The 24,690-nt window shown below is 37.4% G+C and overlaps 2 protein-coding genes across 2 annotated transcripts; one reads left to right on the top strand and one right to left on the bottom strand.

Moving 5' to 3' along the window:
* Positions 1–161: 161 nt before the first annotated feature.
* On the bottom strand, positions 162–4,026 carry LOC120769026 (DNA repair and recombination protein RAD54-like). The gene is made up of 7 exons (XM_040095867.1): positions 3,962–4,026; positions 2,637–3,900; positions 2,420–2,573; positions 1,636–1,779; positions 1,297–1,558; positions 1,069–1,232; positions 162–997 (listed from the first exon to the last, which is right to left on the bottom strand). The coding sequence occupies exons 1-7, from the start codon at positions 3,962–3,964 to the stop codon at positions 667–669; spliced, it is 2,322 nt and encodes a 773-aa protein (XP_039951801.1). The 5' UTR covers positions 3,965–4,026; the 3' UTR covers positions 162–666.
* A 632-nt stretch (positions 4,027–4,658) lies between these two features.
* Positions 4,659–23,070, top strand: LOC120769754 (chromodomain-helicase-DNA-binding protein 1). The gene is made up of 9 exons (XM_040096917.1): positions 4,659–5,183; positions 13,718–14,664; positions 14,735–14,902; positions 15,001–16,111; positions 16,465–17,931; positions 19,058–20,916; positions 21,304–21,612; positions 21,681–21,806; positions 21,948–23,070. Exons 1-9 carry the CDS (start codon positions 5,175–5,177, stop codon positions 22,171–22,173), a joined length of 6,222 nt encoding a protein of 2,073 aa, XP_039952851.1. The 5' UTR covers positions 4,659–5,174; the 3' UTR covers positions 22,174–23,070.
* The last annotated feature ends 1,620 nt before the right edge of the window (positions 23,071–24,690 follow it).

The following is a 24,690-nucleotide window of genomic DNA, read 5'->3' as shown; positions in this document are numbered from 1 at the left end:
CAGCGAAAATAAATGTAATGCATTAACTTAAAAGTATTTTTTAGGACAGTAAAAACATATTTACAGTTATAATAGTACTATATATGTACCTTATAAGCTAAATAATTTCTGATTTTTAAATATATATAAACCAAACAAGATTTAATTGCCATTACATTGAAAACTGCTCCATTTCGGGATACAAAATTATGTGCGATAAAATTGTCACAAAGTTTACTTTTTACTACATCAATCACTTTATTGGTTCACAGTATTAGACTGGGTTACATGCGGACTCTTTTGTCGCTCATTTTCGTCAAATGTTCTTTTAATGCCGCAGATTCCGTTAACGCGAGCATAGGGTCCAACAACGATTTTCCGCATTTTGTTTACCCGGTGCATCAAACTGTCGTGAAAAAGAACACAAAGCTTGCCACCCAAACTCGAGCGGCAGTATTCTGCCGCTACAGCAGCTGAAGCGACAGGTTTCCTTCGAACACCGATTTAGGCGACAAAAGAATCCTCGTTCTTGGGTTTTAATCATAATTATGCACCAATCACAATGATACACGAAATCAGAAGAAAAGCGAAGTCACATATTATGGTTGGTGAAGAAGTTAATTGAAAAAATTATATACATAGATTTGTACACCTTTTTCGCTTTCAAATTTCAGATTTAAATTAAGGTTACGCGTAATCACTATCAGCTTGGTCTTCCGGTTCATAGTCAGAATCAATATCCTCGCACTCATTATGATTTCTATTATTTTTGGCACTATTGCAATGACCCGATATATTTTCCTTATCCCTGCATTCTTTTACTTTTACCTCTCCTTGCGACCGGTGATGGAAGACAAAGGAGACGCATTTACTCGAGAGCCATGCCTGGGATAAAATGGTGTCCGGCAGCCCTTTGTTGTTGGAACAGTGATACCAGTGAGATAAATGTACAGTGCAGTCGCTATCTTCAGGGGGCGGTTGCATTTGTATATTATTAACACAACGTTTACACTTTAACCTATCGTTTTACAAATATAAAAGGATATTAATGAAATTTATCAATATTTAATCAGAAAACGTTCTACTTACTTAATATGTGTATCGGACAAGATATCAGCATCGTAACGGAAAAGATCCTTAAGATCTTCACGTGTGAAATGTTTCTCATTGCTTTCATTATTATCAATTATTGTGCTCGATAATGATTTTTTATGAGTCTGTCGTTGCAAAATTTTCTCTTCAATCGAGCCAGTCTACGAATAAACATGAATCGTTGCAAATATAAAGAAACACAAACATAAATTTAGCACAACTTACGGCTACCAAACGATATATATAACATGGCTTTTTTTGACCATCACGCCAAACCCGAGCCATTGCCTGCTCATCGTTTGCGGGGTTCCAATCGGGATCAAACATGAAGAGACGATTAGCTCCAATTAAATTTAAGCCACAACCACCAGCTTTCGAACTCAACATGAAGAGAAAACAGTCAGATTCAGGATCATTAAATTTATCCACTACTTTACTGCGCTTCTTTATTGTCATAGAACCATCGAGCCGGACATAGCTGTATTTTCTACCAAAACGAACATTGAATTATATAAAATAAGAGTATTATGTAGTAATATTTATATGTAGTTGTACAAATTTTACCTTTTTCGTGCTAGTTTCTCGAATAATTCCAACGTTTGCGTATAATTCGATATAAGCACCACTTTGTCATCACTATTTGCCCGTATTGAAGCTAACATAAAGTCAAGCAGCATAAACTTGCCACTCATCTCGGGACTGAAATCTCTGAAAGGTAGATGAGGAAAATTGTAGGTACACGAATATTCAAGGTCGTATATTATGAATAATTAAACATTGAGGAATGATCCGTTTTTATTTCATTTCAAAATAAAGCAAATAATAAAAAACGTTAATTTCACCAAATCTATACTCTACCTTCTGAACTCAAGTTTTCCATACAAAAACTTGATTTTGATCAGTTTGTATAGCAGCTATATGCTATAGTGATCCCATCTGAAAAATTTGTTCGGACATTGTATGGTACTGTCGCTTTGGACAATAATTTAAGTCAAATTTTGTAAAGATACTGCAAAACAAAAAAAAAAAAAAACATAGAACATAGAAAAACGTAATTTTGATCGTTCAGTTTGTACGGCAGTTTAGCAGCTTCATATGTATGTGTGTAAATTTTCAGAACGACATCTCAAAAACTGAAAGACTAGAGGGTGTGTATATACAGACAAACCGCCATGGCTAAATCAACTCAACTCGTCACGCTGATAATTTATATTGCTTTTTTTATATGATCTACTTTTGGGTATTATAAACTTGGTGACAAACTTAATATACCTTGTTCAGGGTATAGTAACAATCACCATGTTAATCAAACACAGAAAAGAAATTTTATAACTTTAAGTTAACTTACTTGGGATTATAATTTGAGGGGAACAAATCATGCGAGTTTTCAAATCCATTTTCGCGTGCCAAAACCTTTTCATAAATAAGATCCGGATGACTGCACAGTTTTTTCAGCGTAGTAATATCAGCGAGCGCAGTTAATGAAGCCTTTTCATTGCAATCTATAAATACAAAATTTATCTTTACACGTGTAACATAAATAAACTCATTGCAGATATACATACCGGCTAAGCTTCTTCTGATTTTATCAGACTTAATAAAATTTCTATACAAATTCATTTGTGTACCACTTAGTTTAGCACAGATTACCATTTCAAATTTAACTGGTAAATATTTTGTGAGTATCTGATTGGTGCGTCGTATAATACATGTATTCACTAGGCGAATTAGTTCTTGTGTTTTCTCTACAGCTCGTTCACGCTCTTTATCTGTAGAGTCTGCATTTTGACCACGTAATATAGGATTTTCGAAATTCCTCTTGAAATCGGCGGCTGAGCCCAACATGGCGGGATTTACAAAATTTACTAAACTAAAATATTCTGTAAGGTCATTTTGTATTGGTGTTCCTGAGAGCAAAACTCGCCGTTTCGTCTTTAATCCCATTAGCGCTTGATATGTCAAATTGTCACTATTCTTCAAGCGGTGCCCCTCATCACAGATAACCATGCCCATTTCGTTTCTACACAGTATATTTGCGTATATTCGAAACGTCTCATAACTTATTAAAAGTACTGGTGTACCACAGCGTTGACCACTATCAACTATAAATTGTTCTAGAGCGCGTATGGTATCTTCTTTTGAACCACCTTCAATGGCAAGACAATGCAAGCGTCCGTGCAACCATTTATTAAACTCCTTTTCCCAATTTTTTACCAATGAGGACGGAGATACAACGATAGCCTTAGAAATAGCAGGTTTACAATATGGACCCTGACGCAGTAACGTCCAAACCAACGTAACGCATTGTAAGGTCTTGCCCAACCCCATTTCATCAGCCATTATACAACCATTGAATGTCCCTCGATGGCCTTCTACACATTCATACATAAAACGTACTCCCTCCCGTTGATGTGGCCTGAGAATATTGCTTAATAGGGGATCGACAACGACATGTACCTGTATTTTGTTCGAATCCATTGTGAGACGTTCATGTTCTGTATAATTTGGAGGTGTATACAGGACTAAAGCATTACATGCTTGTGGGTCATGTAATGCTTTTCGTACATTGCTACGTCGCATGCCAAGACACCGGTTACCTCCATTGTAATCTGGCACATAATCCGCAATTGGAACTCTGAATGGACGCGAAAGTACTTTGGCAATAGCGAGCTCATATTCACTTAATGGTACTACCCGTTTATTTTGTTTCTGTTTTCGATCAAGCTGCTCTTGACAACTACGAATTCTTTTATTTTGAAGGGGCGGCGTAAAATCGCAACTTGGACGCAGTTTTACAGATCGATTTTGGCTAGGAGCCAAGCTACGTCGCTGCAGATGAAATATTTATTTAATTATTTTTTCTAACTGCACTCTTTTAATCCACATTTACCATTTTTCTTAAGATTTCAATAAATTTGTTTTTAATTTTATTGGCGGCATCTAACGACGTTGCCAGTATTTCTATTCATTGCATTTTATACATATATTACTGAATGAGGGTTCAATTTGATGAAAATTTATTGCAAATAACACCTCTGTTTCTAATTTTGAAATGTTGACCAACTGCAATGATTTTAAATAACGGAATATAAATTGTCGGTCATTCATAAAAAGTGCAAGTAAAAATTCATATTTTTTCCATTTATTATGTCAAACTCTCTAGATCTACACTCATATAAACAAGTAACGGAGGCAAATAGTTGTAATCAACATTTCTAATAGACTTAAGATGTGGTTGATTAAATATTGCTTTAGAAAATATAAATATTTAGTGTGTTCTGAAGAAATTTAATACTGTGTTTCATAAATAAAACTTTAGTATGTGTTGAATACAGTTTGAAGATAATGACTGAATATGAGCAATTTTGATAATAATTTAAGAGAATAATGACATGTTATCATGATATCATTTCCTTATGGTATTAAGGGTTTTTCTATCAAATATCTTATAAATATGCAGCCATTAAGATATTCATTAAAAAATATTTGCAACTCTGTTTTCTGCTATATCAAGTCTTTTCCAATGAACAATAATTTTTCGAAGTATAACTTCGAAGATTATTCAAAATGGCTACTCGTGTACGAAGACAAGCGACAATAGCTGGCGCAGCATTATTATAGTTATCAGAACAAGAACCAAACATTTAGATAATCGGAAGTGAAAATAAGTTATAAAATTATCAAATTCAATGGGATGTGCATTTTTGACAACTGTGGATGTCACACAAACATAACAAGTTGGAACCATTCTCAAACGAACATGAAAATTTGCCTCAGTTTTCATTTCCATATATCGACGTGAGTTGCTGCAGAATATCTCCCTTCGATCCGGGCTGAAAATTCGAAGTTCGACACTTGCTTCGAATAATTGGCAACACTGAGTGCAATTACGAAAAGACAAAATGGCGATTTTCGACAAATGACTTGTGAATGGGAGACGAGGACGACGTGAATTTTTGTGCTGCGTTGGAGAAAAAATTTTCCATTTGCAATTATCAGATTTAAAGTGAAAATTTTTTAAGAAAATTAGATAATTTTGAAAGAGAATAGTGTATGTTTAATGTCTGCTTTAAGAAAAAGGTGCTTGCTGAGACAAAAATATCATGAGCCAGGTGAGTGCCTCATTGAAATAAGTTCAGAAAATAGTATATTTGACCGCATAAAAATGTAAATATTATGATATTTTTAATAAATCGTGTTAAAAGAAAGTGTAAATTTTATATTGAAAATAAAGATGGTGTTTCCGCGATTAGGGTGTGGCTACAATTCAAATTATTTCTTTGGAGTCTCAATTAGGGCTCCTTTGGCAAAAGGTGTATTAAAGACTTAAATACGCGGGTATTTTTATAAAAATGTAGTTTTTTTAAACTAAATTATATTGTTTCACCGTTTTCTTGATCTCTATGTATTCTAGAAAGATCTACGTTTCCGATGGGACCAAAATTTAGAATTTTCATTGGGGACCCATTTTTGCTATTTTAGTTTAAATTTAGAGAATCTGGACGATCTGCAAGTAAATTATCTACAAAATGGTGTAAAACACTGTTTATTTCACGTATAATTTCAGTTTTAAAGAATTTCCACGTGTTACGTAACTGGCGAAACATTGTGAAAATTTTTTTAAAGTCTGGATTTTAGTTTTAGTGAGTACAAAGATTGGATTTAAGTAATCTTCTTCAGACTATGATAATATTATAAGGCTTTTGAATGTACAACCCATTAAAAAATTTTCTAAATGTATGATTTTTTGGTCTTCGAAACATATTTTTTAAAATGGTAGAGTATTTTTTAAATACCATGGTATTTTTGAAGGAATTCAGCTGTAATATTGTCTAATTGGCCATTGCTAGTGAGGATTTGCTCTTGTTGAAAGGAAAGTCTATATGTAATTATTTCTATTCATTATTCATTCAGTAAAGAGCCTTTTTCTGCAAATATGGACTCATATTTTTTAAAACCGAGCTATTGTTTTAAAAAATATATATTTTTTTATGTTTCTTGAAAGGATTGGCTTGTTTATTGTAGGACCTGGTCTCTATATAATATCTTACAATCGGTTTTTAGCTTGTGTAAATGTAACAATCCTTATTATTATATTAATATATTGAATTTGGTTTTGATAATTTTAGTTATTTATTTGTATATTTGGTGTAATCTTATATGATCTTTAAGAGTTTGGTAAAAAAAAAATAATTGTAATAAAAAGTGATCAAGTTGTAATCAGTTTAAACTTAGGAAGTAGTTTTCATTTAAAACATACATTCGATCACATCTAAGACATTTTTTTAAATGTATACAACTATAAAAGGGAACATATACTATATACTCAGAGAGACTTCCTTTAACGCTTACAAGAAATTTATTAGCTTAAATACATATTATGTGGTGTGGTAGACTTCAAGAAGTCCTTTAATATTAATTCAAATTTTCATCAATTTTAAGGTAAGTAAAATTATCTTTAATATTTTATGAAAAAATTCCTAATACGATTACATATTTAATGGCAACAATCCATAGCTTATGTTTTATATGTTGGGTTACAACTTTTTTTCTTTAAAATAAAGGTTTTACAATTGCGAGGGAAAATAAATGGTGTATAGGTATGAGTAATCTCATTGTTCCAGAGATTAGCGTTATAACATTTGTTATTAAAATAATATAACACGAAATATATTTAAACTAAAAGAGATAGCCTCGCTTTAGAGTATTACATAGTGTAAATACCCTTAAAAATCTATGTATATTAAGTATTGTAAGTTTATGTGGATAACTTAAAAATTTCTCTAATATATTTTTTTAAAACGTGTCCCTCTGCCTCATTAGGCAGATATTATCAATTTCATACCAGCCAATTCGGAAATTGTTGGTAGTTCTTCGATACCCAAGTATAAATCCATTTTGTTAAGCTTATTTAATTCTTCATGTGATCTGGTCCACAAACTATACGTTTTTACAAACTATAAGTTCCAGGGAATCTTATGCTGATGATTGCACGATAATGACGTCGGGCAAAGAAATAGATGGCATGTGTTCAAACTTAAACGGCTATCTCTCCGACCTTTTTTGCTTCCTCCTTGTACGGAACCTAACCCTCTCCACTAAATCCACTACAACCATATTCACTAACTGGACGAAGGAGTACCGACTTGACCTTAATTTGCAGTCGATGGCGTTAAAATTCCGACTGTCAATAACCTTAAGATTTTTGCTTTGATATTCGACAGCCTGTGCTCCTTCACACCTCACACGACCGCAATTATTGCCAAAGTACAGAGTCGCAAATTCTCAAGTCTCTAGTCGGCAGCACAGGGAGAAGAGACATAGAAACGTCCTTTGCAAAATACAAGGCAACGAGGCAATATAGTCGCCTGGATGTAATGAAAAACAGACGAGGAAGCTACAGACATGACAAAACACTGCACTGCGCACTACAACGGATGTCTTCCATCGAAACTCCTCCGAAAAACTGCTTAGGAAGGAGCAGTTTTTGCTCCCTGCAGTCATCTGCTTGCAGCGGAACCGCCTCCTAGAAGCATCAAGAGGTCCTTTCTCAACTACGTCTAAAACATAAAACAATTCGCCGACCAGGCTTCGGACGCAACAACCTTCAGACATGCACTGACCGCTATTGACATTGGAGCCATTAAAACCTTCGCCGACTCCTCAGTGAATGACGTACTTGGAGTCAAGTCACCACCCATTGCAGACGACGAGCTCGAGTTTCCGTGAGAATCTGGAGTGACCATTGCGCAACTTCGCTCTGGATACTGTAGCGGGTTAAATTTCTACTTATCAAGAATCGATCCTGACATATAAAATGTATGTTCAGCGTGCAACGAGGCCCCGCATGTCACTAACCACCTTTTTGTATGCCTTGCTAACACCACACATCTGAAATCTCTCCCTATGGTCCGACTCCGTCGAAACAGCGCGTTTACTCGGCCTACCGTTGGATGACCTCGATGACAACTTACCTATTCCTTACCATCCTAACGGGAACTAGCTAACCGTTACAACAACGACAATAACATACCTTCCAGGAAAAACTGAGTAGCTACTATATGTATAATCAGTAAATGAATCCCTTGAATAAATCCCGTATACAAAGAGCCAAACTGACAGTTGGGAATGGACACGGCTTTTTATCCGTGTATGGATTGTCAACTTGGCACGATCTTTTCAAATTATTTCAGAACAACAACAACGGTGTTGTTAGGAAGTAACATTTCCCAAATAATATCGAGTTGGAAGTCGCTGTCGAGTTGAAAGTCCTTGTCCAGTTGTGGGAACAAAGCTGTTCCGCCGAGGTCAGACCATTGGGTTACAAGTCTGAATGTAATTTTAAAGTAATTGAAACTGGATGGCAGTCAATATTCCTCTTATATAATGGGTTTAGTTTGACTTTCAGAACTCTACTCTGGGGCTCTCTTCTCTTAATAACGTGTTTTTATGCAAAAGATTTAGAAAATATTGTTCTTCCTGGGAAGTCCCATCTACCGATCTGAGTAATTTGCGGCAATATTCTTTGACTGTAACTGCGGTGGTCAGTGGGGTGAATGAGCCTTATGACTTATTTTTACAGTTGGAATTTTTACATCATCGATGAAAATCTTGAGGCTCAGTCGACAATATTTGAGCCAGTATACAAGGAAAATATTAAGTGGGGCCTATTTTTTAAAACAAGCTTCAATTGAGGAGCAAGCTTCATCCATATTACCAAATAGGATCATTCAGACTTTTGTAGCGGGACTTTTGTAGCGGGAGACCGTAGTTCTCTATTGTTCTGGTCCGGATAAATATCAAGGTTTGTTCTGGTTACGTGTAGTCGACTGTCGTAAGACTCGCTGCCCCTTGAAATATTTATTACGGGTGCCACATGAGTTAACGCAAAACAAAACCTATAGATTTCTGGAAGGGATGATGCTGATAATGAAAAGTAGGTTCTTCTTGTTTTAGTGGCAGTATTCTGCCGTGCTGACAGTCCTTCTTCTTCTTTACTGGCGTAGGCACCGCTTACGCGATTACAGCTGAGTTAACAACAGCGCGCCAGGCGTTTCTTCTTTTCGCAAGGTTGCGCCAATTGGAGATCCCAAGCGAAGCCAGGTCCTTCACCTAGTCCTTCCAACGGAGTGGAGGTCTTCTTCTTCTTCTGCTTCCCCCGGCGGGTACTGCGTCGAATACTTTCAGAACTGGAGTATTTTCGTCCAATCGGACAACATGACCTAGCCAGCGTGGCCGCTGTCTTTTAATTCGCTGAACTATGTCAATGTCGTCGTATATCTTATACAGGTGATCGTTCCATCGAATGCAATATTCGACTGTAAATCTTTCGCAGAACTTTTCTCTCGAAAACTCGTAACGTCAACTCATCAGTTGTTGTCATCGTCCAAGCCTCTGCACCATACGGGAATAATGAGTGACTTATAGAGTTTGGTTTCTGTTCGTCGAGAGAGGACTTTGCTTCTCAATTGCCTACTCAGTCCGAAGTAGCACCTATTGGCAAGAGTTATCCTGCGTTGGATTGACATTGTTGGTGGTGTTTAGTGGTTCCTAAATAGACGAAATTATCTACAACTTCAAAGTTATGACTGTCAACAGTGACGTGAGAGCCAAGTCGCCGGTGAGACGACTGTTTGTCATGACATAACAGGAGATATTTCGTCTTGTCCTCGTTCACTGCCAGACCCATTTGCTTTGCTTCCTTGTCCAGTCAGAAGAAAGCAGAACTAACGGCGCGGGTGTTGAGGCCGATGACATCAATATCATCGGCATACGCCAGCAGCTGTACACTCTTATAAAAGATTGTATCTGCTATCGAACGGCTCGGAGAGGTCCTTCCAGATACTGACGGAGCTTTTGATGTTGCTCAACGTCAGTTTACACAGTCGTATTAGTTTTGCGGGGATACCAATTTTAGACATCGCGGCTGACAGTCGTTGGCCGAATAAAAAATCCGGTTCCGTTCCGGCTACTAATAAATATAAAAGGTAACCTACATACCATATGAAGTTACAATATGTCTGTGAAATGATTTTTAAACCAATAGTGATCAAAGCGCCCGAATCAGTTAGCTAATACTAGTAGTGATTTCGGAATAAATGAATGATGCCGGTTGTGTCGGCCAGCATACCAAATCCAGCCAAACTTGTGTATTCGATAGTGATAATATTTGAAGACAAAAGAGCGAACATTGTGAAGTTCTGGTTAACTTAACCAAGACTTTTTTCAGTAACCTTTTTTAATCAGAACTTAACTGACAAATTGCTGCTAACCAGACATTGAGAAAACGACCCATAGAATCCAAAAAAAATTTAATATTTTAAATTTTGTACACTTTACAAAATTATTTGCATTTAGGTAAGACATATGTATATACATTATTTACTATATGAAAATGACTGTGTATTACACTCGGCGAAAAAAAAACCACGCACTCTACAGAGTGCTTTTATATAGCGCAAAACTTGGACTCATATTATTTTATTACTATATTTTATACTTTTATTTAGTTTATGTTTCAAGCATTTTTATATAAAAAACTTATAGTTAAACACGTGTTATAGTGAAAAATGTGAAAACACACATTAGTATAACAAACCACAGAAGTAAATTTTGTTATGAACAATAATGTAATTTTTTAACAATTTATTTACATATTTTATGTTTTATATGATTTTTATTTAGCATTAGAATATATAACGAATCAAAATAACATATTTGGTATAAAAAATTTTTTAGTATTTTGTAGAACACCCCCTCCTCCTAACAACCTCGGATATTTGTTTAGGCATCGATTCAAAAAAGCGTTGAAGATAATTTTTATTGATTTCTTCATTCGGCACAGCTTCAATAATGTTTTCTATTTCTTTTAGACTTTTTGGACGCTTTTCTCTTATCATTTTGCCCAAATAATGCCAGCAGTTCTCAATTTGATTGAGATCTGGGCTGTTTCCTGGCCACGTGAGAGACCCTATTCCATAAAAATCTTTTTGTTTTGAAACCTGTAAGTGTTTGTAATAAATTATTGAAAAATCTATTTCAATATTTTTATGCTTTGGTTATCGCTTTGGCTCTATGAAAAGGGGCTGAAATACCCTGAAAATAAACTTTTTGGGCGTGTTCGGACAGCCGTTCAATAGTTGGCAAAACGCCTTCTCTCAAAATTCCAATTTATATTTCGGCATTCACAGATCTTTTTAGAATAATTAGCGGCCCAACACCAAACTTGGTTACAGCTCCCCACACCATTAAATAAGACGAATGCTTTTCGGTGGGCTAAACGCAGTTTTCCAAAAAACGCTCCCCTTTCCTACGACGCACTTTGGTATTTCCGTCGGGTTTCAACAAATTAAATTTCAATTCATCAGAAAAAATAACATTTCCACAATCTGATGTAGTCCAAGTTTTGTGTTATTTTGCCCACTCTAGTCGCTGTTTCTTCATTCGCGTATTGAGAAGTGGCTTGTTTGCTGGATGTCGCGGTCGGAATCCAAGATTATTCAGCACATTTTGCATAGAACTTGTAGTTAATTTTACCTCAGTGGTTTCATAAAATGTTGCATTGATTGTTCCAGCATATTGAAAGCGATCACTAATGCACATCCGTTTAATTTGTCGTTCTTGACGAGGTTTTACTATTTTCGGACGTCCACTGCCCTTTTTTCGAGCTAATCAATTAAAATACGTATAATTTTTAATTACAATACGCACTTTCCAATCCCTTATGCCCATTTTACGAGCTATTTGACCTTTGGATAATTTATTTTATATAAAGCTACGATTTCTGATTTCTTTTTTGTTGATCCCAAACCGCAAATTCTGTAATGAACACGTGCGGACGCTAACGGTTTTAACAATAAAGGTAAAATAATGTAGTCACATGACAAATAATGACAGCTCAAAATAAGAATATTAGAAAATTTTCGACTGCGTGGATTTTTTTCGCCGAGTGTATAATCATATACTAGTGCACTATGAGTAAAAAATAGTAAGACTTTTTAGTTTAAATCATTTCGGCCCCTGAAAAACCAATCTTATCCAAAATCACTCAATTTTTTCCAAAAACTGCGTCGCGTTAACGACTGTGAGTGTTGAGTGTTATGCATCGTCGCTTACTACATACATATGTAGATGCTTCGTGATTTTTTCGGCAAATTTTCAACCCACATCGTGCCGCAACCACCGTATTCGCTTGATTTAGCTCTGTGTGACTACTGGCTTTTCAGCATCTCAAACGACCGCTCCAAGGAAACTATTTTAAGTTAATTGAAAACATTAAGGGGTTACATGGGTTTCTTCGGGTAAAAAACACCCTTTTTTTAAACAATTTTTCTCATATAAAAAATTAAATATTTTATTTGTTATAAACATACATCTTCTTCTTTACTGGCGTAGAAATCGCTTACGCGGTTATAGCTGAGTTAACAAGGCTGTATCTCCGAAACTTTTACTCGGATCTACTTGAAAATTTAGGACAATATTCCCATGTAACCAAATAAAATGTGATTTTTGGTCAAATAATCGGTCACAAGCGTCGATCGAATATTGGATTCTGAGCAGTTTTTGGTCGTCAGTCAATTTGTGCGGAACAAACCGTGCACACACCTTTCGTAAGCATAAATGTTCGGTCAAAATGCGATAAATCGATGTTTTGGAGATATTCGATTCCATTTCCATGAATTTCAATGATTATTTAGATGGCACCACCAGGGGCGCTAGATTCAAAAAATCCTGTTTACCTTGGAACACACCTGGTATATACATACGTATCTATAGCAAGGAGGAATGAATGATAGTTATCACGTTAGTTTGTTTCCCTCGCAAAGCAGAGGCGCTAGCGCAAGCCAATTTGATATTTTTACATTTTGTGCGTAAAAAACTCGCAAAATTCCACAAATTAACAAGAATAAAAAAAAATGGAACTACAAATTGTAATACGACCAATATTGTGCCCGTGTCCGTTCATTGGAACGTATTCATGTTCGGTCATAGGAATTGATTTGGCATGAAAGTATTAATTAAAAAGTTGGTTATAAGGATTGCCCGTAATGGGGAATTTCACTGAATCGATTAAGGAAAATACTCTAAATTTGTACGAAAAAATATGTACAATAATTAATGACAAAAAGAATTATAAAGGCAATTCTTTTGAACATATGTTACTATGAATAAATATGTAAGTCGTAAATAAATATTCGCTTACTAAACGAGTTGCAGAAGTCTAGAAAAGATACTTGTATCAAAAAAAAAAATAGAATTAACGTTCTTGTTGCATTGAAGCATGTCTTCCATACATTTACTTGATTTTGATAGTTCAGATTGTGACGGTTTTGAAAAATGAGCTGCTTCTTGGGGAGAAAGGATGTGCGATAAGATAATATCTCAAAAAATGAGGACCACTTCGCACATACATATGTATGTATATAGACGAACATGGCTAAATCGGCTCTGCTCGTCACGCTGATAATTTATAATTTTTTTTTTGAATAGAGTCGTGACCTTTTCTTTTGGGGGTTACAAACTTTGTTTGGGGTTTAAAAAATCCCTCACCTTCAGAGTATCAAAATGTTATAAATCGGCTTTATTTTTTGTTTTTTTTTTAATAATTTCCCACTTATTTAACAAAATTTACTGTATTATATTTTAGGTACACAATGAATCCATCAATAGCATAGGATCGGAAGAAAATGACGACAACCAAGAAGATCCGAACGCCTCTGGCAGTGGCAGTGGCAGTTCTTCAGGATCTGATTCCGATTCAGATAGCTCAACATCATCTTCTAACTCAAGCAGAAGACATAGTTCGCCAGACCGCGGTTCGCATGCCAGTGACCAAAGTTATGACAGCGATGACAATGCCCAAGATGGACATACCCAACAACAAGCAAAAAAAGATGTCGACAGTTCTGGCTTTCCGCCAACGGCAGCAGCTGCTCAAGAGGATACCAAAACCAATGGTTACTCAGATGACAACGATTCGGAGAGCGTTTCGAATTCTGACTCTAATTCAGAAAGCAATGAAGACGAAGATGAAGAAAATCAAGGTGCAGAAATTAACCAAGATAAGTCCACACACAATCTTACCAACAACACATCGGCAACAACAGTTAATACCACCACAAACACATCAACAACAGACAACAATACCTCAAATACAACAAACGACGGCGAAGAAGACTCGCAAGAAGGAGACACAAGCTTTGGAGACGAGGATGAGGTCGACCACAATAACACAGCCGAAGGTAGCGAGAGCAAAACTAGAACCGAGAACGTGGCAACATCGACCCCAAATATGGTATCCCAGTCAACCCTAGCAGCTACCACAACATTATCCAAACGCAGTGTTGAAAAAATGCAACATGTTGAAGACGATGACGATGACGACGGCGAAGCATCGGAATCTGGAGAATCTGTCGAAAAGAGTTCTAACTCGTCAGCTGCAGAGTCACCAACTGCCAGCAGTAGCAGTAGCAGTGAAGACGATGAAGACGACTACCAGCCAAAACGAAGTACGCGGACTGCTAGAAAACCACCAATTGTAACAACAGCAGAGAAGACCGCAAAGAAAGCAATGAAAAAACGGAAAAAACAAAAGTAATTAAACACAGTGTTGTTAAGGGAGACAAAAGGCTATAATTTAAGACCAAATTTTGTTTGTGTTTAGTTGGGACTCAGACGAAAGTGATGAAAGCAATGCGGACAGCGATATGTCAGCGCCACGCCGACGAAAAGTGAACACAAAGGCGGGCAGTACCAAGGTATCACAACGTCGCGGGAAAAAGTCTTCCTATTCCAGCGATGAAAGTGATGATGGTGAGGAAGATAGCAAAAGGTAAGATTACCTATGCGTATAAATTACGATGCCATGAACAAATCTCGTCATAAAAAATTGTGCCAGAAATTTTGTACTTTCGATATTTATTTTGTTAGGTTTGGAACGCGACGAGCTGCAGCCGCGGTTAGCTACAAAGAAGCTTCAGAAGATGATAAAACCGACTCGGAAGATCTCTTAGAAATCGAATATGATGAGAGTCAAGCGGCGGCTGCAGAAGAAGAGGAGAAATGTGAAACAATAGAGCGTATCTTGGCGAAACGTCAAGGTCGAAAAGGCTGTACAGGAAACCCAACCACAATTTATGCCATAGAGGAACATGGCGTCGATCCTAATGACGGTGTCGATGAGAACGATTTAGCGAATACTGAAACGCAGTATTTGATCAAATGGAAGGGTTGGTCATACATACACAACACTTGGGAGTCAGAAACTACTCTGCGCGAACAAAAAGTTAAAGGCATGAAGAAACTTGATAATTTTGTGAAAAAGGAACAAGATATTGATTATTGGCGTCGGTATGCTGGCCCCGAAGATATTGATTACTTTGAATGCCAATTAGAATTACAAAACGATTTGCTCAAATCTTACAATAATGTAGATCGTATCATAGCGCGTAACGAAAAGCCAGATGGCATGTCTGAATACCTATGTAAATGGCAATCGTTACCATATGCTGAGGCTACATGGGAAGATGGTTCATTAGTTCAACGCAAATGGCAACGATGTGTAGAACAATATGAGGAGCGAGAAATATCCAAATGCACACCATCGCGCCACTGTAAGGTGCTCAAGTATCGACCAAAATTCTACAAAATACGCGATCAACCCGACTTTCTAAGCGAAGGCTTAACCTTGCGCGATTATCAAATGGATGGTCTCAATTGGTTACTACACTCGTGGTGCAAAGAAAATTCCGTTATACTTGCCGACGAAATGGGTCTTGGTAAAACCATTCAAACCATTTGTTTTCTTTACTCATTATTTAAAGTGCATCACTTATATGGGCCATTTTTGTGTGTCGTGCCGCTAAGTACTATGACAGCGTGGCAGCGCGAATTTGATCTCTGGGCACCGGATATGAATGTCGTGACATATTTGGGTGATGTAAAATCGCGTGAAATGATACGCCAATATGAATGGCAATTCGATGGTTCGAAAAGACTGAAATTCAACTGCATTCTTACAACATATGAGATTGTGCTGAAGGTAATGTGCAAAAATTTTTAAACTAATAAAATTTAATATTAAAGATAAATATATGAATAGGAAATGAATACATCTCGAGCAGGGTTTAAAATTTTGTAACTAATCAATTTTTATTCCACGATTGTTATTAAAAACTAAACTAAAAAATGTTAAAATATGATATACTATAAAACAAGCGATTTATCTCGGGACTATAATTTTGGCATTACAAAGCACTGATGTGAACTTCGAAAAATAATAATTTGAATTTTCCTTTTGAAAGATTTCATTTGCAATATTTATTGTGAACCCTTTAGTATTATAACTAATAGCCTCAACAAAGTTTTTGCTTTATTTTCTTCACTTGTCAATAGGATAAATTATTCCTAGGTACCTTGCAATGGGCCGCTTTACTAGTTGACGAAGCTCACCGCTTGAAAAATGATGATTCTTTGTTGTATAAATCTCTCAAGGAGTTCGAAACAAATCATCGTTTGTTAATCACTGGTACACCCCTACAAAATTCACTAAAAGAACTATGGGCCTTGCTTCACTTCATTATGCCCGATCGATTTGTTACTTGGGAAGAGTTCGAATTGCAACATGGAAATGCTGCCGATAAGGGTTATACAAAACTGCATCAGCAACTTGAACCGTACATATTACGGCGAGTGAAGAAGGACGTCGAAAAATCATTGCCAGCGAAGGTAGAACAAATATTAAGAGTCGAAATGACATTAATGCAAAAGCAATACTACAAATGGATTTTGACGAAAAACTTCGACGCTTTACGCAAAGGCAAAAAGGGCTCCACCTCTACGTTCTTGAATATTGTAATCGAATTAAAGAAGTGTTGCAATCACGCTTCGCTCATTCGGCCATCAGAATTCGAATTGATAGGTCTACAGCAGGAGGAAGCACTACAAACCTTGCTAAAGGGTTCCGGAAAATTGGTACTTCTTGATAAGTTATTGTGCCGCCTGAAAGAGACCGGCCATCGAGTGTTAATTTTTTCGCAGATGGTGCGCATGCTGGACGTGCTAGCTGATTATCTGCAAAAACGACATTTTCCATTTCAACGCCTTGATGGCAGCATAAAAGGTGAAATGCGACGTCAAGCTTTAGACCACTTTAATGCCGAAGGTAGTCAGGACTTTTGTTTCCTGTTGTCCACGCGCGCTGGTGGCTTGGGTATCAATTTAGCAACGGCCGATACAGTTATCATCTTTGATTCCGATTGGAATCCACAAAATGATTTACAAGCACAAGCGCGTGCACATCGAATTGGTCAAAAAAATCAAGTGAATATATATCGTTTAGTGACAGCGCGTTCAGTTGAGGAGCAAATCGTGGAACGAGCGAAACAGAAAATGGTACTTGATCATCTAGTTATACAGCGTATGGACACTACAGGTCGTACTGTTTTGGATAAAAGTGGTGCGAGCTCATCCAATGCTACGCCATTTAATAAAGATGATTTGTCAGCAATTTTAAAATTTGGTGCCGAAGAGTTATTTAAAGATGAGCAGGAGAATGACGATGAGCTAGTTTGCGATATTGATGAAATCTTACGGCGTGCAGAAACGCGAAATGAAGACCCCGAAATGCCGGGTGATGATTTGTTATCTGCGTTTAAAGTTGCTAGTATCGCTACATTTGAGGAGGAACCCAGTGAAGCGACTAAAGACGACGATAATATGGGTGGCGAGGAGGAAGATACCAAAGATTGGGATGATATAATACCGGAGGATTTCAGGAAGAAAGTCGAAGATCAAGAACGCGTTAAAGAAATGGAAGATCTGTATTTACCTCCACGAAGAAAGACTGCTGCAGCAAACCAGGTTAGTATCGTTTTTTTTTTATAGCAATAGCTCGTATACATTGTGGCAAAAACCACCAAAACCAAAAATTGTAATTAAATTCCCCGAAATGAAATGCTATTTCAAAAATATATATTTTGCTAAGTAGGTAAGTCTGTCCTTAATTACTACACCAAATATGAGTGCGATATATAATGTCAGTTGCTTAAGGCCTCTTCTGTGTGTGAATTTTTCGAGAAATCGATTTTTTTGTTGCATTATCGGATAGTATACACTGAAATAAACATTCTCTCAAATTTTGAAATTCAAATTATTACGGTCGCTACAGCGTATCTTGTAGAAAGGGAACATAGCGACTCCAATCTTTAAACGCGTTTTTCTCAGAATAGTGTTTTTCAAAACGGTTTCCACTCTCGAAAGAAGAGTTTTGGAAGTGGTACAAAGCCTTCAAAGACGGAGACATGCCTCGTTCTGGACGATTTTCCACCTTTTCAAACTGGAAAAAATATTAAAAAAGTGAAGGATAATGGTGCTAGCCAGGTATTAGAGAGATGGCAAGAGAGCTCGACATCTCTTGCGAGTCAATTCGAATGATTATGATAGAATTTTGGGTATGAAACGCATTCTTGCTGGACTCGTCCCGATAAAACTGATTTTTTTTTAAATTGAGTAACATAAAAAGAACTTGCTTGATTGTGCGAATTTCGTTTCCACATTCATGGAGAGCATCAGAACTGCCGATGAGGCAAGGGTTTAACAATCAATGGAATGGACCCCGCTTTCAGTCGATCGAAGAGATAAAACATAATTCGCTGAAGAAGCTGAAGACCATCGCAAATGCTTATGAAAAATGTTTCGAGGACTGGAAAAATCATTGGCATAAGTGTATTACATCTTGTGAGGATTACCTTGAAGGCGATAATATAAATATTTAGGAATAATTAAATATTTTACGCTTTATACAATTTGCGGGTACTTTTTTGTCACAATGTACATATATTAAAAAAAAGGTTAATTAGTTGAGTGGTAAATATAACAGTTATAAATCAAATAGGGATGGAATGGAATTTCAAATGTATACATACATTTTAGTTTTGTATTGTCTATATATGTATATTCATGTAACGAAAATGTATTCTATTTTAAGGATTCCAATGTGTCATCTAAACGCGGTGGAAAGAAGGGCCAACCGGAAGAGTCAGGTGCGGACTCAGATTATGAACTTGGTTCGGATGTTAGTGGTGAAGACGGCCGTCCAAAAAAACGTGGCCGGCCTACGAATAAAGAGAAAATACCTGGATTTACCGATGCTGAAATCAGGCGTTTTATCAAGTCATATAAGAAATTCCCCGCCCCACTTGAACGTCTAGAAGCGATCGCATGTGATGCTGAGCTGCAAGAGAAACCGTTGGCAGAATTAAAAAGAATCGGCGAGATGCTTCATGATCGATGCGTGCAATTTCTTGAAGAACACAAAGAGGACCCTCCAGTATTGCCCAAAAATCAAACAGATGACACTGTCGCTGCAAAACAAAGACGCACCCGTGCCACATATTCCGTTAAGCTGGGTGGTGTCTCGTTTAACGCCAAAACCTTATTATCATGCGAAGAAGAACTGAAGCCGCTCAATGATATCGTACCAAGTGCGACGAGTGAACGCTACAGTTGGCAGCTGAACATTAAAACTAGGCCTGCGAATTTCGACACGGACTGGGGCGTCGAAGAAGATTCTAAGTTATTATGCGGCATTTATCAGTATGGTATAGGCTCATGGGAGCAGATGAAAATGGATCCAAGTTTAAAACTGACTGAAAAAATTCTATTCAATGATTCTCGTAAGCCACAAGCGAAGCATTTACAATCGAGAGCGGAATACTTGTTAAAAATTATTAAAAAGAATGTTGAACTAAAAAGGGGGGTACAACGCAAACAACGTAAACCGCGTAAACCACGAGAAGCTAAAGTCAGCGGTAATGTCGGCACTAATTCAACTGTGTCTCTCACACCCGAACGTAAGCCAAGACACATATCCGAGTCCCACCTTGGGGACGATGCATCGCAGTCAGCACACGAAGGAGCTGAACGTAAACCACGCTCACGCGATAGTACTTCCAAAACTGAAAGCGTTGACCATGACGCGACTACAACTCTTGCGGAGTCTACAGATATTGCTGCAGCTGCAACTATAAAAAAGAAATCCAAGCGCAGTTCTACAGGAAAAGAAGGTAAAACTGGTGGCCGCCCAAAAAAATCAAGTGCATCCGAAGCAACGGCGAACAACAAACCCATGCATTTTACAGCGAACAATGAACCACGTGCGCTCGAAGTACTCGGTGATCTTGATCCCAATGTGTTTAACGAATGCAAAGAAAAAATGCGGCCTGTGAAGAAAGCTCTAATTGCCCTCGACCGACCAGATACTAGTCTCTCCGGTCAGGAACAGGAGCGACACACCCGCGAATGTCTGTTATCCATAGGCCGTCAAATCGATGCTTGCTTGGAAGCTTACAAGGAACCTGAAAAGAAAGAATGGCGGAGTAATTTATGGTATTTTGTGTCGAAATTTACTGAATTTGATGCGAGAAAGCTATTCAAGTTGTACAAACATACATCAAAGAATGCCGAGGAGGCAGGAGGAGGTAATGGTGCTGCTGGTGGTGCGAGCGCTGTGAATTCAACTGAGAAAAGTGCCAAAGCGAATTCTCAATCGCCCAAAAAACGCCCCCGCAGTGAAACTTTAGCTCAAGTTGAAAACGGCACCACGACGGTTATTGAGAAAAAGAAGAAGAAGAAAGACAAAGAGAAAGATAAAGCTAAAGAGAAGGACAAGACACGTGATAAGAAGGAGAAACTTGGCGTTGGCCCGAATGCGGATAAATCGAAGCGCATGCCTGTAATAGATCCGTCGTTGAAGAGAAAGCGGGATGAAAACGATGTAGGCAGCGGAAATGCTATCGATAGCAAGGGAATGTCGTACAAACGTCAAAATATGAACGTTGCTAGTAGGTAAGTTTCATAGCTATTAAATTACACAATTATATGCATACTCGTATGCAATCAAATTCCTCTCTGTTAAATGTATTCTCTAATAATGTATATGGCGACATCTGTACTCAAAAGCTTTGCAAGTGTTGATTTGCAAACAATTTTTTCACGTTTCGTATTTTTTCTTTCACATATTACTTTTTTCTTCGGGCCATAAGCAAAATGTTTTTCATAGCTCACTTACATCACTTCGTTAAATTCGATTTATAAAGCATAATCATTCGTTGTGTTCATAAAATATACATACATATATGCAGCCCTTATACTGCTGCAAACTGCAACAAAAATTATAAAAGAGATTATCAAAAGCGAAATGGTAATTACTTTCATAATAAATATATTTTCTAGAAATCGCGATCGCAATGATGAACGGAAAAAACAGTACACCACTGATGGCGTTGGTTCTATAAATCGTGGCAACAGTGGTATGACACCTGCTGGTAGTGGCGATCGACGCAGTTCCATGAACTCGCCTTCAACGCAAAATAATCGTAGTATACACGGTGGTAATTCAAGAATGCCGCCTACTGCGGCAGGAACCCCGGGTAATGTAGCTGGCAGTGGCAACTATAATTCTGCTGGTGGGGCATCCGACTCACGTAATATGTCTTCTCCTTATATAGATGGCAATGATCGTTGGGGCCATGGTCGTGATCGGTAAGCTTTATTGATTTTAACTTTTGAGTGTAAACTCTTATAGTAATCGCAATACTTAAATTTTTTAGTTACGGCAACGCAGATTACAAACGAGAGCGTTACGATAACTATAGTGGCCGTGGAAGCGTAGGCGGTGGTAGTTATCACCGTGATCATCGCGACCGTGATAGAGACCGAAGACCTGATAAAAGACGGTAAGTTAGTTCAACATATAAGATTAAATTTGTATGTATTCAAGGAGTTCAAGTGAATATCCTATTTAATTCCAACTTTCGATCTTAAGTCCTCATGCAAAGCAAATTAATAATAGTCAATTCAAATTTTGTTTCACTTAGATATCCCCCTCCTCATGCACCTCCTCCCCTGCCATATGCTGGTTATCACATGCCTGCCAACTATTACATGGGCAACGGTAGTTTGCCACCGGGTGCAGCACCACCACATGGCCCATATCGGGGTGACCCGCGCTATGCATCTACTGGTGATTGGCCACGGGACAGTCGTATGGATTTTCCTCCCGATTATCGTAGAGGTGACTACGAACGGCGACCGCAATCATAAATTCTGCCAGTTCATCACAAGCACTATACTGCTAAACATTTTTTGTACTGTGTTATGATCATAATTTCTCGTCATATGCCTATAGTTACTATAATGTTACAAACGCAAAAACCAAGCCGAAACTATTGGATAAGTGGTTGTAAGAAATATGAAATCAAGTTATTTCTAAATCACAAAAAAAAGAATATTAATTATAAATCTGTAAAAAGTAAAGTAGTCATAAACTTATTTAAGCATATCCAATCAATCCTCTCATTTAAGATTTCCAAATTGGAATCAACAGCGCTTTACATTTCACTTGTTTTGAACTCTCTTTTTAAAACATATGCGTACACTTGTTATATTTAATGCGTAAAAACAAGTTTTCTACGTAAACATTTAATATTATAAATCTTATGAATTAAATATGTGGGTGATGTAAATTAATTAAATTAGTACTTTAATGAGTAGAATGAAATCAATATGTATAATGAATTAAAGAGAATAATTATTTTGTATTTATACTTAACATTATTAAGTTTTATTGTAGCTTTAATTCCATTATACATACAATATAATAACTGTAGCCAACTGATATGATATATATACATATATAGTTAACGCATAAGTTTATAAGAAAAAAAATTAGAATAACATAAAGCAACAATTTAACTTGTAAAACTGTAATTAGATGTGTACAAAGGAAATTATAATTTGCTATTTTTTAAATTAATTTCAACAAATATTAAATATAGATATAAGCACCACAATCGCATAGGTAACATTATTTTTTCTAATACATACATAGTTAGATTCTTTTGTTTGGTTCAGTTGCAGTCGCATTGTTGTAAGCATGTGATTGAAAGTCGATATAAGGCAATGAATAAATAAAAACCTAATTATAATATACATTTTAAATATTCGTTTTCATGTTTATACTACAATGAACGACTATGTCTATAATTACAATTTGACAAATTTAGCTGCGAATAAGAAAAAGGGGATGCCAATTAACTTTAAACTTTATTAAACATGACAAACTTCGAAATCTGCAAAACAAATTACTAAAAATAACTGAAAATTTTATTGAAATTGTATTATTTATTTAAATCAAAATTTTATCATATTAAATGTCCGGTGAATTGTTTCAAATGTTTGCTAGTAACCATAAAATCCTAGGTTAGATTTTCTTTCGACATTTATTAAACAAATAACGAAACAAAACTATTTTTAATATCTTTGCTTGAAAAACACGATTTATTTCGAATAAATACCGACGTGATGATTATTGAACATGTAGCATTCACTTGTGATCCCTCAATCATCAATATGGATCACGATCCAAATATTGCAAAAAAGTCAGGCCCTATAAACTTTGACTTAGATACATAATTGAGGAATGCACCGCGACCTTAAGTCTATTGTGCCTTCTAATAACTCACAGGGACTCACTTAGCCCCAGCACATTGATGAAGTCCAATATCCTGCTGGGTGCTAGTGAGGCGATGTGATCCCTATCCGGAAACATGGATCCAAGGGCCTTCAACCTGCGTCTACAGACTGCTGTGCAGTCGAGTAGCAGGTGCTCCGGGGTTTCAGGCTCCCTGTCGTAAAACCAGCAGTTAGCGCAAGAGGATAGGCCCGCGTTGAATGAATGTCTATTCAACTTGCAGTGGCCGGTATAAAATGCGAACAGTAGCCTGAGTTTGTCACTTGGGAGGTTGATTATCGATTTAAACCTGTTCTGGTTGTACCCCCCAACTATCAACTTGGCATGTCGCATAGCATGCACTCGTTGGCAATGCCTTTCTCTGCCCATTCCTTCTTCCTTGCGGAGCAGCTCCTTTAAGGTATGGGGACCCACTCCGGTGAATGGTTCGGGCCCTACCATATTGGTGGAGGCTGCGGAGCGGGCGAGCTCATCAGCCAGTTCGTTACCGGCTATACCTCTATGACCAGGCACCCGGATAGGTGCACCTGGTTCCGTTCAGCTAGGCTGTTCAACCGTTCTCTACATTCCTGCACTTGATCTCGTAAGAGGAGATCGCTTTTAGTGCCGCTTGACTATCGCTAAGTATGGTTATTCGCTCTTGCGATAGAGGTTTATCTCTATACACCGACTTATGGCATTGACTTCTGCCTGAAAAATGCTCGGAAAGCTAACCATCGGTATGGAGAGCTTGGTGCGTGGACCCGCCATCCCTGCCCCAATTCCCTCCGACGTTTTCGAGCCGTCGGTGTACCACTTCAAAGTGCTATCCCTCAGCATTAGCTCAAGAGTGGAGTCGTTCCACTCATTCTTGCTGCCGAGGGTAACCTTAAACTTCTTTGTGAAGTTAATTGTTTTGGTAATGCTGTCCTTCGGGAGGAGGGCTATTGGAATATTGCCACTTATCACCTCCATCCTCTGGGACGAGATTACTTTGCCTTTGCCACACCCCTCTGCTGTAGAAGTGAATGCTTGGCGACTGGAACGATCACTAAGTGAAGCGGTGTGAGTTCCAGCAGGGCCTCCAGAGCTGCCGTTGGGCAAGTACG

Source organism: Bactrocera tryoni, chromosome 2 (genome assembly GCF_016617805.1).
Source record: "Bactrocera tryoni isolate S06 chromosome 2, CSIRO_BtryS06_freeze2, whole genome shotgun sequence".
Taxonomy (NCBI): domain Eukaryota; kingdom Metazoa; phylum Arthropoda; class Insecta; order Diptera; family Tephritidae; genus Bactrocera; species Bactrocera tryoni.
This window is presented reverse-complemented; position numbering and strand designations above follow the sequence as displayed.

Bases quoted from the DNA above. Each gene is read 5' to 3' on its own strand.
- LOC120769754 (XM_040096917.1), top strand. The intron at 14,665-14,734 runs GTAATTAAACAC...GTTTGTGTTTAG, and splicing joins AAAAAACGGAAAAAACAAAA to TTGGGACTCAGACGAAAGTG. The intron at 21,613-21,680 runs GTAAGCTTTATT...TAAATTTTTTAG, and splicing joins TGGGGCCATGGTCGTGATCG to TTACGGCAACGCAGATTACA.
- LOC120769026 (XM_040095867.1), bottom strand. The intron at 1,559-1,635 runs GTAAAATTTGTA...TCGTTTTGGTAG, and splicing joins GAGAAACTAGCACGAAAAAG to AAAATACAGCTATGTCCGGC. The intron at 1,233-1,296 runs GTAAGTTGTGCT...GTTTATTCGTAG, and splicing joins ATATATATCGTTTGGTAGCC to ACTGGCTCGATTGAAGAGAA.